The sequence below is a fragment of the Chroicocephalus ridibundus genome, chromosome 5 (assembly GCF_963924245.1).
Source record: "Chroicocephalus ridibundus chromosome 5, bChrRid1.1, whole genome shotgun sequence".
NCBI classification, from domain to species: Eukaryota; Metazoa; Chordata; class Aves; order Charadriiformes; family Laridae; genus Chroicocephalus; species Chroicocephalus ridibundus.
In genome coordinates this window covers 42352811-42365277 of record NC_086288.1, presented here as the reverse complement: position 1 = coordinate 42365277, position 12467 = coordinate 42352811, and the positions used below count along the sequence as shown (strand labels likewise).

Here is a 12467-nt window from a genome sequence, read left to right as displayed (position 1 = left end):
GGGAGCTGAGCCTGTCCGTGGGGCCTCCACAGAGCCCACCACCACCACACTGGTGGCAGACACCCCACACACGTCCCTGGGGTCAGCACGGGCCACCCAGAGGGGTCGGCTCCTCCGTTTTGGCTCTGAGCAGGGTGGCTGTTTCAGGCAGGGGATGCTGCCATGGGTGCCACGCTGCAGGGCAAGGGACTGACACCACAGGCAGGGGAGCAGGAAGGGCTGCAGGGAGAAGCAGGGGGGACATGGAGCTGCTGCCAGGGCCGGCTGCCCACATCCACCCTTCCACCCACGCCCAGAAAAGGCACTGCATTGGTGAAGGCAGGGCTCCTTATTGAGCAGCACGAGCAAGATCCAGGGCCATCCTCATCCTCCGATGGGCTCTTCAAAGAGGAAGATGAGGGGCAGGAGCAGGTAGAAGAAGAGGAGGTTTGCCTGGCAGAGGCAGCAGGCCAGGGCAACACAGGCCACTGTCTCCAGAAGCTGCTGGTTCTTGCCGTGCAGCTGCATCATCCTTGCGCAGCCCCAGGAGCTGCATCCATCCTGCAGAGATGCCAAAGCATGGAGCATCACCAGTGCTGCAGCCGGGAAGCCCTCCAGGGATGCTCCCAGAGGGTGTTCAGCACCTGAGACCCCCCCCGGCACCCCCAGCCTCTGCTCGGTCCCCCCCAGCCCAGCATGGCCAGGTCCTGGATGGGGCAGCAGGGTGGGCAATGTCACAGACAGAGCTTCTGGGGTGACACCGTCCCCCGGGAAGGGGTCAGCCCTGGAGCCCGTCCTCCCTGGGACCAGGGGGCCATGGCAGAACCCAGCACCAGACCCAGGGCAGCTGCTGGACACTCTTGCCTCTGTGCCAAGGCTCTGCGGAGCAGCCATGGGCAGAAGGCTCTGGCAATTCGTGCAGGGCAGTGGTGGCCGGGGACAGCCCCAAGCAACCCGGGAAGCCCTCACAAAGCACCTGGTAGCACCTCACCCCTCCTCAGACCACAGTGACCTGCTCCTTCCCCACTGTCACCGCCTCCATCCCTGCCAGTGCGGGGGATGCAGGAGGGCTCTGTCCCACGCTGCCTACCTGCGGAGCCCACATCCCCCCACTGGGACGGGGGACTCGGACAGGGATGAGGAGAGATGGGACCTGGCTGGCCTGGGGACCCCTCACCCAGCCCTGAGATCCCTCACCCATCCCGTGCACCCGAGTGCTTCGCCACCCGCCCGGGGAACCGCTGGGTGGATGTGGCACTGCCCAGCGGTTTGGGCACAAGCCCCGTGGCCAGCCTGGTGGCTGCCAAAGCGTTTGCCTTGGCTGGCAGCCCCAACCTCAGCCGCAGCCTGCGGTTCCCATGCCGGGGCAGCGAGCCAGGCAGGCAGCAGCACCGGCACCGGGTGCTGGGCACCGGCATCCCCAGGGCTCAGCCATTCCACCCTAAGGGAGAAACTCCCGTTTTGGGACACCCCGACACTAGGGGTGCCAGGGGGGACTTCTCCACACCTATGGAAAGCAGCAGACTTTCCCAGGAGCACCAGCACTGGTGGTGCCACCAGTTCCTAAGCCGAGTTGGTGGGTTTGGCCCCACTGCCACCCCTGCTCTGGCTGTGGGGTGCTGTGGGGGGACAAGGCAGCCATCCGACGGCATCCCTGCCGGGACAGGCTATGGCGCCTTTAAGTCATCTCCCGCAGCAGGAGCTGGCAGCTGCCGGCAGTGCGGACGCGGCCGACTTGACTCCCAGCCAAGCTGCATGGGGAAATTCATAACATCCCTGGAAGTGCTGAGCGAGGCTGAATCGGAGCGCCGGAGCCTGCCGAGCTGTGTGCCTTGGCCCTGGGGAACCGGGAGCGGGGCCAGCCCTGCTGGCCTCTCCTGCCCCGGAGCCGGGCGCTGCGCCCAGCACCCCAGCCGGGAGGGTGCAGAGAGGTGCCAGGTCTTCAGCAAACCTAGAAAGTCCCATCACGTGGGGACTGAGTCACGCCAGTGAGGGCAGCCTCCCCTCCTGGGCCCTTTCCAGAGCCCTCGGCAGGATGCGGGAGATGCCTCAGCTTCATAGCAAAACCCTTCCCACCATCCAGCCCCCAGAGACAGGCATGTAACAAAGCATCATCCTGCGCGCCAGACATCTGGGCCCCGCGCCAGCGCCAGTCTGGTCCCAGCTGTCCCCCACTCCCAGCCAGTGATGGGAAAGGAACACCCCAGGTGCTGCTGGGACAGAGCACCCCATCCCTCAGGAGCATCCTTAGGTGATACAGGGCCAGAGGGCCCCGTCCCACAGGAGCATCCCGTGGCATTGCAGGGCTGGAGGAGCCGGTCCCACTCTGTCCTCAGCCGAGCACAGCCCTGTTTGGTGCTGGCAGGTCCCGAGGGACGCTCTCAGCCGGGAGGAACACGCAGCCATGCTGCGGCTGGATGGCCTCCTGCACCACCCCAACTCCTGTGCTGCCTTCGCAGCCGCTGGGCACAGGGATCCAAGGATCCTGGACTGGCTGCAAGTGCCATGGGCTGCAGCAAGCTCTGGAGCAGCCCCATGAAGACCTTTAGGAAGGGACAGGAACACGGATGGGGTTGGCGATGGGACCAGTACCCCAAGCTGCCAGCTCCGCTCCCATGCCTGCTCCAGCTGGGTGAACATAGAGCTGCCACCAAAGGGTGCCAGTGGCCCAAGCCCAGCCAGCTCCTTCCCACCCGCTTGGCCCAGCCCTGCAGCTGGAAGCTGTAGAAAATCCCAATAAAAGAAATAAAAGTCAGGCTGGGAAAGTCCTTCTGGGGTGGAAAATGAGCTCATGGGAGGCTGATGGCAGTGCCAGCAGCAGCATGATGGCTTTTTGGAGGATCCTGCTCAGGGTGAGAGCAGAGGCAGAACCCAGAGACCTTCCCCCTCACTTGGATGGCGGCCCCTGGGCACCCTGACCCGGACCCCTACCTCCCACCCTGGGCATCCCACCGGGCTGCCAGCCCCTGCCCACACCTCTGTCCTTGCGGTGCTTCGCTCCTTCCCCACAGCGGCAACGTGGGCAGTGCCAAGCCCGGCACTGCCTGTGTGGCTCCGGCACCGCGCACATCTCGGACCTCACCGCTGGCTCCGGCCGGAGATGCCGGGGGAGGGCAGGGGAGGGCCCGGCCCGCTCACACCTGCCGCGGTGCTGGCACAGTGGTTTGGCAGTGCCCGGTGCCCCGCTCCCGCCGTCCCACCGGCGATGCCCCGGGCTCTGGGCACTGCGGGCTACCACCTTCCGCGGGGGGGTCCCTTGCCGGGCAGAGGCATCCCCCACTGCCTGGCAAGGCCGGGGATGAATCGCCGCTGCTCGGCGCCTCCTCTGTGCCGGGACTTGGCTGGGAAGCCCGGGCGGGCTCTGCTCCGCGCAGGCGGTTCCCGGGGCCTCCCGGGTCCCCGGGCTCGGCCGGCAGCACTGACGGCTGCGGAGAGGCGGGGATGGCGGACCCCCCCACACACACCCCCGCAGCTCTCCCTTCCCTCCCTGTCGGAAAGGGCTGAGCCGCTCCAGCTGCCTCCGGCTTCCACCGGGAAACGCTCGGGGTCTCCGTGCCGGGAGAACCGGCGCCGGGAGCAGCCGGGATGCATTCACCGGCAGAGGCACGGGGAGCACCGGGGTCGGCCGGCAGCTCCGGGGGATGGCGGGCACCACCAGCCCGGTGTGCCCGGCATCCCGGCACATTGCTGCGCGCGTGGAGGAAGGGACCGTGGGTTTCCCGTGGGACCGCGGCCGGCGAGAGGCCGCACCCCGGTAGGGATCCGTCTCCCGGGGCCTCATCCTGCCGGCGCCCAGCATCCCCCCGCCCTGCGCGGCGATGCCGGGGGGCTGCCTGCAGGATCGGCTCCGGGGGCCCCAGCGGCTGCTCCCCTTCAGCCCCGGGAACAGGGTCAGACGCCGGCTGTGCCGGGGCAGCGGGGCCACTGCAGGGTGCTGGGGACAGCAGGGACACGGTGCAAGGACAGTGGGGACGCCGCAGAGTGCTGGGGACAGCGGGGACACTGAAGGGTGGTGGAGACGCTGCGGGGTGCAAGGACAGTGGGGATACGGTGCTGGGGACAGTGGGGACACTGCGGGGTGCAAGCACAGTGGGGACAGGGTGCGAGGACAGCGGGAACACTGTACGGTGCTGGGAACAGCAGAGACATGGTGGGGACACGGTGGGGACACGGTACAAGGACCGCAGGGTGAGCAGGCTGGACGCGGTGTCCCCTGTTCGAAGGGGCTCTCGGGGGAGCTGGTCACAGGCGGGGGACAGTTTTACCCAACACCCCCGGGCAGCCCAGCGGGACCCCTGCCCTGCCACCCTGCCCGGCCCGAAGGCGCTTTTCCTGTCGGGGGGGGCAGCGACGTGCTCAGCGGGAAAGTAGAGGGGCCGCGAGGGTGGGAGCCCACCCGGGGCCGCGGGGGTGTGGGAGCGTGCGTGACCGGCCGGGCTCCACCACGGCCCCGAGCGACCGGTGCCGCCCCCCCCCGCCTTCCCCCGGGGGTCCCGTCCAGGCGGGAGCGGGCGGGGGGCGGGGGCGGGGAGGGGCGGCGAGAGCGGCGGGGGAGGGCCGGGGCAGGCTGGGCCGGGGCAGGCAGCGCCGGGCAGGCAGGGCCGGGGGCTGCTCCGCTCCGCCGCGGCCATGCTGGGGTTCCCCCTCGCCCTGATGCTGCTGCTGCTCTCCCCCCCGCCGCCGCCCGCCTGGGCGGCGCCCCCCGGCAAGCCCCTACGTCCCCGGGGGCTGGCGGCCGCCCCCACCGAGCCCGTCCGCCCCGGAGCCACGCAGACGGGCACCCCCGGGGGCGCCGCGGGGGCTGCCCCAAAAGGCACGGCGGCGGACCCCCCGAGAGGCACGGCACCGAGCCCCCCCCCAACCGCGGCGGGCCCCCCCAAAAGCACCGCGACGGCCCCCCCTAAAGGCACCGGGGCGGCCCCCTCGAGAGGCACGGCACCGAGGCCCCCCCCAACCACGGCGGGCCCCTCCAAAGGCACCAGGGCGGTCCCCCCCAGAGGTACCGCAGCGACCCCCCGGAAGAGCACCACGACGGGCCCCCCCAAAGGCACCGGCACGACCTCTCCGAGAGGCACGGCAGCGACCCCCCCGAAGGGCACTACGTCGGGCCCCCCCAAAGGTACCGGGGCGACCCCCCCGAAGGGCACCGGAGCGAGCACCTCAAAAAGCACCACGGCCACCCCCCCAAAAAGCGCGGCGGGGGGGACCCCGGGCAGCGCAGCCCCCTCCAGCTCCGGCCCCCCCGAGCGCGGGCGGCTGAAGGAGGGGGGCCCCGGGGCCAAAGGTAGGAGCCGCCGGGGGGGGCGGGGGGCTGCTCGGGGCGGGTAGGGGGGTGCGAGTGTGTGTGAGCACACCCGTGTGTGTACAAGCGTGTGTGTGTATGTGTGTGTGTGTGAGCACACGGCTGGGTGTGCAGGGATGTGTGTGCACAAGTGTGTGTGTGTGTAGGGGAGTGGTTTAAAGTGTGTGTGCACAAGGGTGCGTGTGCGCACATGTGTGTGGTGTGTGTGTGTGTGTGTGCTGGGGGCCGGGCACACCTCCGGGGCAGTGCCGCAGCCCATGTAGACTGAGGGGGTGCCCCAGGGTGCCCCCATGAGTGTTAGGGACCGTGTGTGGGTGTGCATATGTGTGGGCAGTGATGGGATGCATGGGTGCGTGGGTCCCTGAGGACCCCACCACCCCGGGGGTCCCTTTGCCCCTCTTCAGCCCCGGCACCCAGGAAGAAGCTGGTGCGGGTTAAAGTGGTAAAGAAGAAAGTGGTGAAGAAGAAGCCGAAGGCTCCGGGCAAGGACACAGCTGCTCCACAGGAGCCTCGTACGTATGCTCAGCGCCGGGGGACGGGGCAGAGGGTCCTGGGGGGGCTGCATGGGCACACATGCATGTGTACACACCTCCGCGCCATGCACACACCTCCACAGTGTGCACCCACATTGGGTGCTCGGTGCAGGGGTGCACACCCACACACCTCGGCACATGCACCCACATATGTGGGGAGCAGCTCCAGCCCTTCCCCTGTGCTCCGGGGGGGTCACCGACACCACCCATGCCAGGCACATGCCATCACACGCATGGTCTCCGTGCTGTCACACAATGCACACCCTGGACACGCGCAACCAGCAACACTGCGACGGCACAGAAACAGCCCCCTGCAAACTGTGCGCACGCATGCACGCACACACGCATGTGTGGACACACACCCATCCTGCAGTGAGGATGCTGGCAGGGCTCCCCTGCCCCCCCCACGCCCCCACTCTCCCCCCTGCCCCTCTGCGTGAAGGGGAGCGGGGTTTGCATGACGCAGAGTGGGGTTTGCGTGACGCAGAGTGGGGTTTGCACGACATGGAGCAGGGTTTGCCCTGGCTGCGGTCGTGGCCGTGGCTGCAGAGCCCGGCTGCATTCCTGCACCAGGAGCTGGAGCTTGGGGTCTCGCCTGTGTGTTCCGCTCCGGCCCCACAAAGCCTGGGAGTGGGGCCAGGGGGGGTGGCAGGCACGGAGCCAGCACAGGCGGGCTGCTGAGCCTCACTGAGCAGGCACATGGCACGGGACCTGCCAGGCATTGCCCCTGGGCACACAGGGAGGGACACAGAGCGGGGACAGCCCTGGGGAGGGATCCCTGTGGGGGGGCAGCTGTGCACGGGGGTCTCTGAGCGAGCCCGGCCCCCTCTGCTTTGCCCCCAGTGTGTCCCCCGCTGGGGCTGGAGTCCCTGCGGGTGCTGGACTCCCAGCTCCGATCCTCCAGTGACAAGCGCTACGGCCTGGGCGCCCACCGCGGGCGCCTCAACATCCAGGTAGGACACGCAGCGTGTGCGTGGCATGTGCATGGCATGGCGTGTGTGGCATGTTTGCGTGGCTTGTGGCATGCGCATGGCATGTGCCTACTGTGTGTGTGGCGTGTAGATGGCATGTGGATGGCACACATGTAGCAGGGGCTCTCCCACAGGGACCCCTCCAGCCTCGCCACGGCCGGTGGGAGCCAGATCTGCCAGCACCACCGGACCCACCTCCATGTTGGATGGGGGGACCCTGCCACCGCCCCTTGAAGGGTCCCGTTAAACTTGGGACTTGGTCCCCCAGCCAAGTGGTGCCATGCAGCTGGGAGCACAGGGGTGGCGCGGGGCTGGGGACAGATGGGCAGTGGGGACATCCCCTGCATCCCCCTCCTGTCCCTGACACTCCCCCCACCGCAGTCAGGGCTGTACGACGGGGACTTCTACGACGGCGGCTGGTGCGCGGGGCAGGAGGACACGGAGCAGTGGCTAGAGGTGGATGCCCGCCGGCTCACCAACTTCACCGGTGTCATCACACAGGGGCTCAACTCCATCTGGACGTAAGGCATCCCCCGGGGGGCTGGGTGGGGGACTGGGACCCCCGCTGACCCTCTCCCCCACGCAGGTACGACTGGGTGACATCCTACAAAGTTCAGGTCAGCAACGACACTCACACATGGCAGCCGTGCCGCAACGGCACCGAGGAGGCGGTAGGTGCCCCCATGGGGAGCAGCCCCGGGCAGGGTTGGTGGGAGCAGGGATCCCCCCCGGGACCCCCCAGCCTGGCCGGCTCCCCAAGCAGAGCGAGGGCATGGGGGGGTTAACTGTGCCGGGGGGGGTTAACCGTGCTGGGACCCAGCTCTGTTGCCTTTGGCCTCTCCACCCGTGAGCATCCTCCAGTACTTCCCCCCTTGGGCACCAGGCACAAAGGCTGCTTGTCCCTGGCTGCCGCTCCGGCCGCCTGCCAGGCCCCCCCGGTGCACGCGTGTGAGCATGGTGGGGGCACACGCGGCACACGGCCGGCAGCGCCCGAAGGCGAACATGGCAGCCTGGTGCTCGGGTGTGCGCCTCTGGGTGCTGCCCATGCAGGGACAAGCGTGTGGGAGTTGACAGGGGGGTGTGCGAGCCCCCCCGGCGTGGGCACGCCTGTGTTCAGGGAGGCGTCAGATATAGGGGCTGCCAGAGCCAGCCACGTTGCTCCCACAGCCAGGGACCAGCGGTCGGGGTCCCCATGCCAGGGCTGTGCCGGGGTGGGTTTGGGGGTTCCTGTGGCAGGGCTGGGGAAGGGGGGTGTTTGGGGGTCCCTTTGCGAGGTCTGTGCCAGTGGCTGCATTGGGGTCCCTGCGCCAGGGCTATGCCAGTGGCCCCTTTGGGGGTTGCCATGCCAAGGCTGTGCCAGGGGTGGGTTTGGTGTCCCTGTGCTCATTCCTGGGTACCATGCGGGGGTACCCTCCCCTCTGGGTGCTGGGGTGATGGGGTTGGGGGTGCAGAGCGGCACGGGCGCCCCGGGCCCTGTGGCACCACTGGGGCTCCGGTTCGTCGGTTGTTCGTCGGTGGTGCCGGGCTTGGGGCACCACCCGCCGCAGCCGTTTGTCTGCTCCTCATTAGGGGCTGGAGAGGGGCCAGGGGAGGCCAGGGCTGGACATGGCTGCGGCGCTTGTAACCCTTTGGGCCCTGGCGGGTGGCTCTGCTGCAGCTCCCCATCCTCACAGCCCCCAGCCAGGTCCCCCCCGGCACAGGGACCCACAGGGGCTGCATCCATCCCTCCCTCCAGGTCTTCCCCGGGAACAAGGACCCCGAGACGCCGGTGCTCAACCTGTTGCCCTCGCCGGTGGTGGCACGCTACCTGCGCATCAACCCCCAGACCTGGTTCCAGAACGGCACCATCTGCCTGCGGGCAGAGGTCCTGGGCTGCCCGCTGCCAGGTGGGTGCCCGCTGCCTTCTGCCTGCTGCCCGCCACCCCTCAACCCGACCTGCAAGCATCTGGGATGGGCACGCTCTGCCAGGGCTGTCCCCAGAGTTGGGGTCTGGGCTGTTCCCACTTCGTAAAGGGTCTCTGACTGTGTCCCTCCCTTGTCCCCTTGGTGCCCGCCCGGCTCCTCGCAGACCCAAACAACATCTACGCCTGGGACAGCCAGCCCCTGCCCACCGACAAGCTGGATTTCCGCCATCACAACTACAAGGAGATGAGAAAGGTGCCTGCCCTGCCACACCAGCATGGGGCAGGGGGGCTCCACACCCCCTTGGGCGCAGCACAGTGTGGGGCAATGGCAGTCTCCGCACCTCTGGGGGCACCCTGGAATGGGGCAGGGCTCCAGGTGCTCCTGGACCCTGAGCCAGAGCTTTGTGCCCTCCCCAGCTGATGAAGCGAGTGAACGACGAGTGCCCCGACATCACCCGCGTCTACAGCATCGGGAAGAGTTACCTGGGCCTCAAGATGTATGTCATGGAGATCTCCGACAACCCCGGGCAGCACGAAGTGGGTAGGTACCCTGCGGCTGCAGGGGAGGGAGGGGAGGTGACAGCTGGGAACACCCAGGCTGGTACAGGATGGGGACAGCATGGACGGGGATGCCCAGGATGGTGCAGGATGGGGATGGTGTGGCCAGGGATGCCCAGGCTGGTACAGGATGGGGACGGGATGACCAGGGATGCCCAGGCTGGCATGAGGTATAGAGGACCAGAGTGGCCGAGGCCCCCCCCTCCCCTGTGTACTGTGCCTGGCAGGCGAGCCAGAGTTCCGCTACGTGGCGGGGATGCACGGCAATGAGGTGCTGGGCCGGGAGCTGCTGCTCAACCTGATGGAGTACCTGTGCCGGGAGTTTCGGCTGGGCAACCCCCGCGTGGTGCAGCTGGTCACCGAGACCCGCATCCACCTCCTGCCCTCCATGAACCCCGATGGCTACGAGACCGCCTACAAGCTGGTAGGGTCGGGCTGCCCAGTCCCAGGGTGCTGAGCACCGACCCGCCATGGGGCCGTTCTAGCGCTGGTCCCCGGTGACCCTGTCCCCTGACAGGGCTCGGAGCTGTCAGGTTGGGCCATGGGCCGCTGGACCTACGAGGGCATCGACCTCAACCACAACTTCGCCGACCTCAACACAGCGCTGTGGGATGCTGAGGACAACGACCTGGTGCCCCATGAGTTCCCCAACCACTACATCCCCATCCCTGAGTACTACACCTTTGCCAATGCCACGGTGAGCACACCATGGGCACCCTGAAACCCACCCCTCCTCCTGACACAGTGCGCCTGGGTGATGCCCACCCGTGGGGGGGCTGCGCCAGGGACGGACCCATGAGGTCTCATCCATGCACCCTGAGGAGAGGACGATGGGAGCCTTTCCCCCAGCCCAGCGGGGGTTTCACCACCAGGACCGACCACGGTCCCCTCTGACACAGTGTCCCCCTACCCAGGTGGCCCCCGAGACGCGGGCGGTGATCGACTGGATGCAGCGGTACCCCTTTGTGCTGAGCGCCAACCTGCATGGCGGGGAGCTGGTGGTCACCTACCCCTTCGACATGACCCGCACCTACTGGAAGGCGCAGGAGCTGACCCCCACCGCCGACGACGGGGTCTTCCGCTGGCTGGCCACTGTCTACGCCACCTCCAACCTGGCCATGGCCAGCGAGGAGCGGCGCCTCTGCCACTACGATGACTTCATCCGCTTTGGCAACATCATCAACGGGGCCAACTGGCACACGGTGCCCGGCAGTGAGTGGGAGGGCCGGGATGGGGTGAGGGGGGTAGCCAGGGACCCCCCCTGACACTCTCCCCACACTGCATCCTGTGCAGGCATGAACGACTTCAGCTACCTGCACACCAACTGCTTCGAGATCACGGTGGAGCTCTCCTGCGACAAGTTCCCGCACGCCTCCGAGCTGCCGGCCGAGTGGGAGAACAACCGGGAGTCCCTGCTGCTCTACATGGAGCAGGTCGGGGACGGGGACCCCCTTGGGTGGCTCCGTGGTCCTGTGGGGGGGGAAAACGCTGTGGGGTGCTGCAAGGGACGTGGGCACCAAGGGGTCAGGGTTTTGGCAGAGGCCAAGCAGATTGCAGCAGTGGCTCAGGGGTCCCAAAACACCCCTAAAGCTCCACGTCCCCCCTCCATGTCCCCGACAGGCATAGTGCATGGGCTCGGCATGCGCGTGGCAAGTGCACATGCATGGGGTGTGTGTGCTCCCTGCACGGGTTTGTGTGTGCAAGACGCGTGTGCCTGGTGTGCCGGTGCCGCCTGTAGCACACCTGTGCAGTGGGTGTGCGCCACCCGCTGCGTGTGCCATGACACCGTGTGCCGTACCAGGGTCTGGGCACACACAGCACCACATGTGTGTGTGTGTGTGTGTGCACATGTGTGCCCCTTGCACGCCTGCCCCGCTGACACCCGCTCCGGCCCATGGTCCCCAGGTGCACCGTGGGATTAAGGGGGTGGTTCGGGACAGAGACACGGAGCAGGGCATCGCCAACGCCATCATCTCTGTGGACGGCATCAACCACGACGTCCGGACGGGTACAGTGGGACAGGGATGGGGATGGGAACGGGAATGGGATGGGATTGGGGATTGTGGATTGGGATGGGAATGGGATGAGGCTGGGAATGGGGATGGGATGGGCACAGGAATGGGATTGGGGGTGGAGATGGGGAGGGGATGGGAATGGGGATGGGGTAGGGAGGGGATTGGGATAGGAATGGGATGAGGTTGGGAATGGGGATGGGATGGGAATGGGAAGGGGATGATGTTGGAACAGGGACAGGAATAGGATTGGGGATGTGAATGAGACAGGGATAGCAATGGGAAGGGGAATGGGATGGGGATGGGAAGAGGCTGGGAATAGGGATGTGGTAGGGACAGGAATAGGATTGGGGATGTGAATGGGGTGGGGCAGAGGATAGCATTGGGGATGGGGACGGGGATGGGGATGGGAACAGGGACGAGGAAGGGGAAGAGGGTGGGGATAAGGACAAGGCACGGGGCTGGGGCTGGGTGTGTGGCAGCGCCGACGCCCCACGGGCCCCACCCCGCTGCCGCAGCCTTCGACGGGGACTACTGGCGGCTGCTGAACCCGGGGGAGTACGAGGTGACGGCGCGGGCCGAGGGCTACGAGGCGGCCACGCAGCCGTGCCACGTCTCCTACGAGAACGTGCCCACCCCCTGCAGCTTTCGCCTGGCCCGGGCGCGGCGGCATCGGCTGCGGGGGCGGCTGCCCGCGGGCGGCCCCTTGCCCCCCGACCTGCGGCTGCGCCGCCAGCGCCTCCGCCGCCTGCGAGCCCACCGCCGCACACCGTGACCGGGGGTGCTGGCGGTGGTGGGGGGGGACGGGACGGCCCGGGGCCGCGGGCTCGGCGCGGGGACCGAGGGCTGGAGCCCGAGCCGGCGGCCGGCGGGACCGGGAAGGCGCGGGGGGGCCGGATCCGGAGCGGGAGCTCCCGGCGTCGCCGCTGTGCGGGACGCCTCTCAGTAAAGTTGGCTGTGCTGCCCGTGCGCCTGCTGATGGGCCTCTGTCCGGGGACGGATCCCGCGGGGATGGGACCGGGATTGATCGTGCCCCGGCCCGGCACACCGGCAACGGCACCGGAGCGGATCCCGCCGCACGCCCCGCCCCGCCCCGCCCCGCCTGGGGACACAGCAAGTCCCGCCCCCTTACGTGGCCCCGCCTCTTACGTGGCCCCGCCCTCACCCTGAAGCTCAACGGCGGAGGCCACGCCCCCACGCTCTGGCCA

The 12467-nt window shown here is 68.2% G+C and overlaps 1 protein-coding gene across 1 annotated transcript; it reads left to right on the top strand.

Annotated features, from left to right (window-relative positions):
- Positions 1 to 4608: 4608 nt before the first annotated feature.
- Positions 4609 to 12275, top strand: CPXM1 (carboxypeptidase X, M14 family member 1). Its single transcript, XM_063336293.1, has 14 exons — positions 4609 to 5263; positions 5686 to 5793; positions 6658 to 6767; positions 7167 to 7306; positions 7372 to 7456; positions 8521 to 8671; positions 8854 to 8942; positions 9107 to 9230; positions 9475 to 9671; positions 9765 to 9944; positions 10162 to 10459; positions 10541 to 10680; positions 11153 to 11255; positions 11778 to 12275. The coding sequence occupies exons 1-14, from the start codon at positions 4609 to 4611 to the stop codon at positions 12032 to 12034; spliced, it is 2637 nt and encodes an 878-aa protein (XP_063192363.1). The 3' UTR covers positions 12035 to 12275.
- Positions 12276 to 12467: the final 192 nt, after the last annotated feature.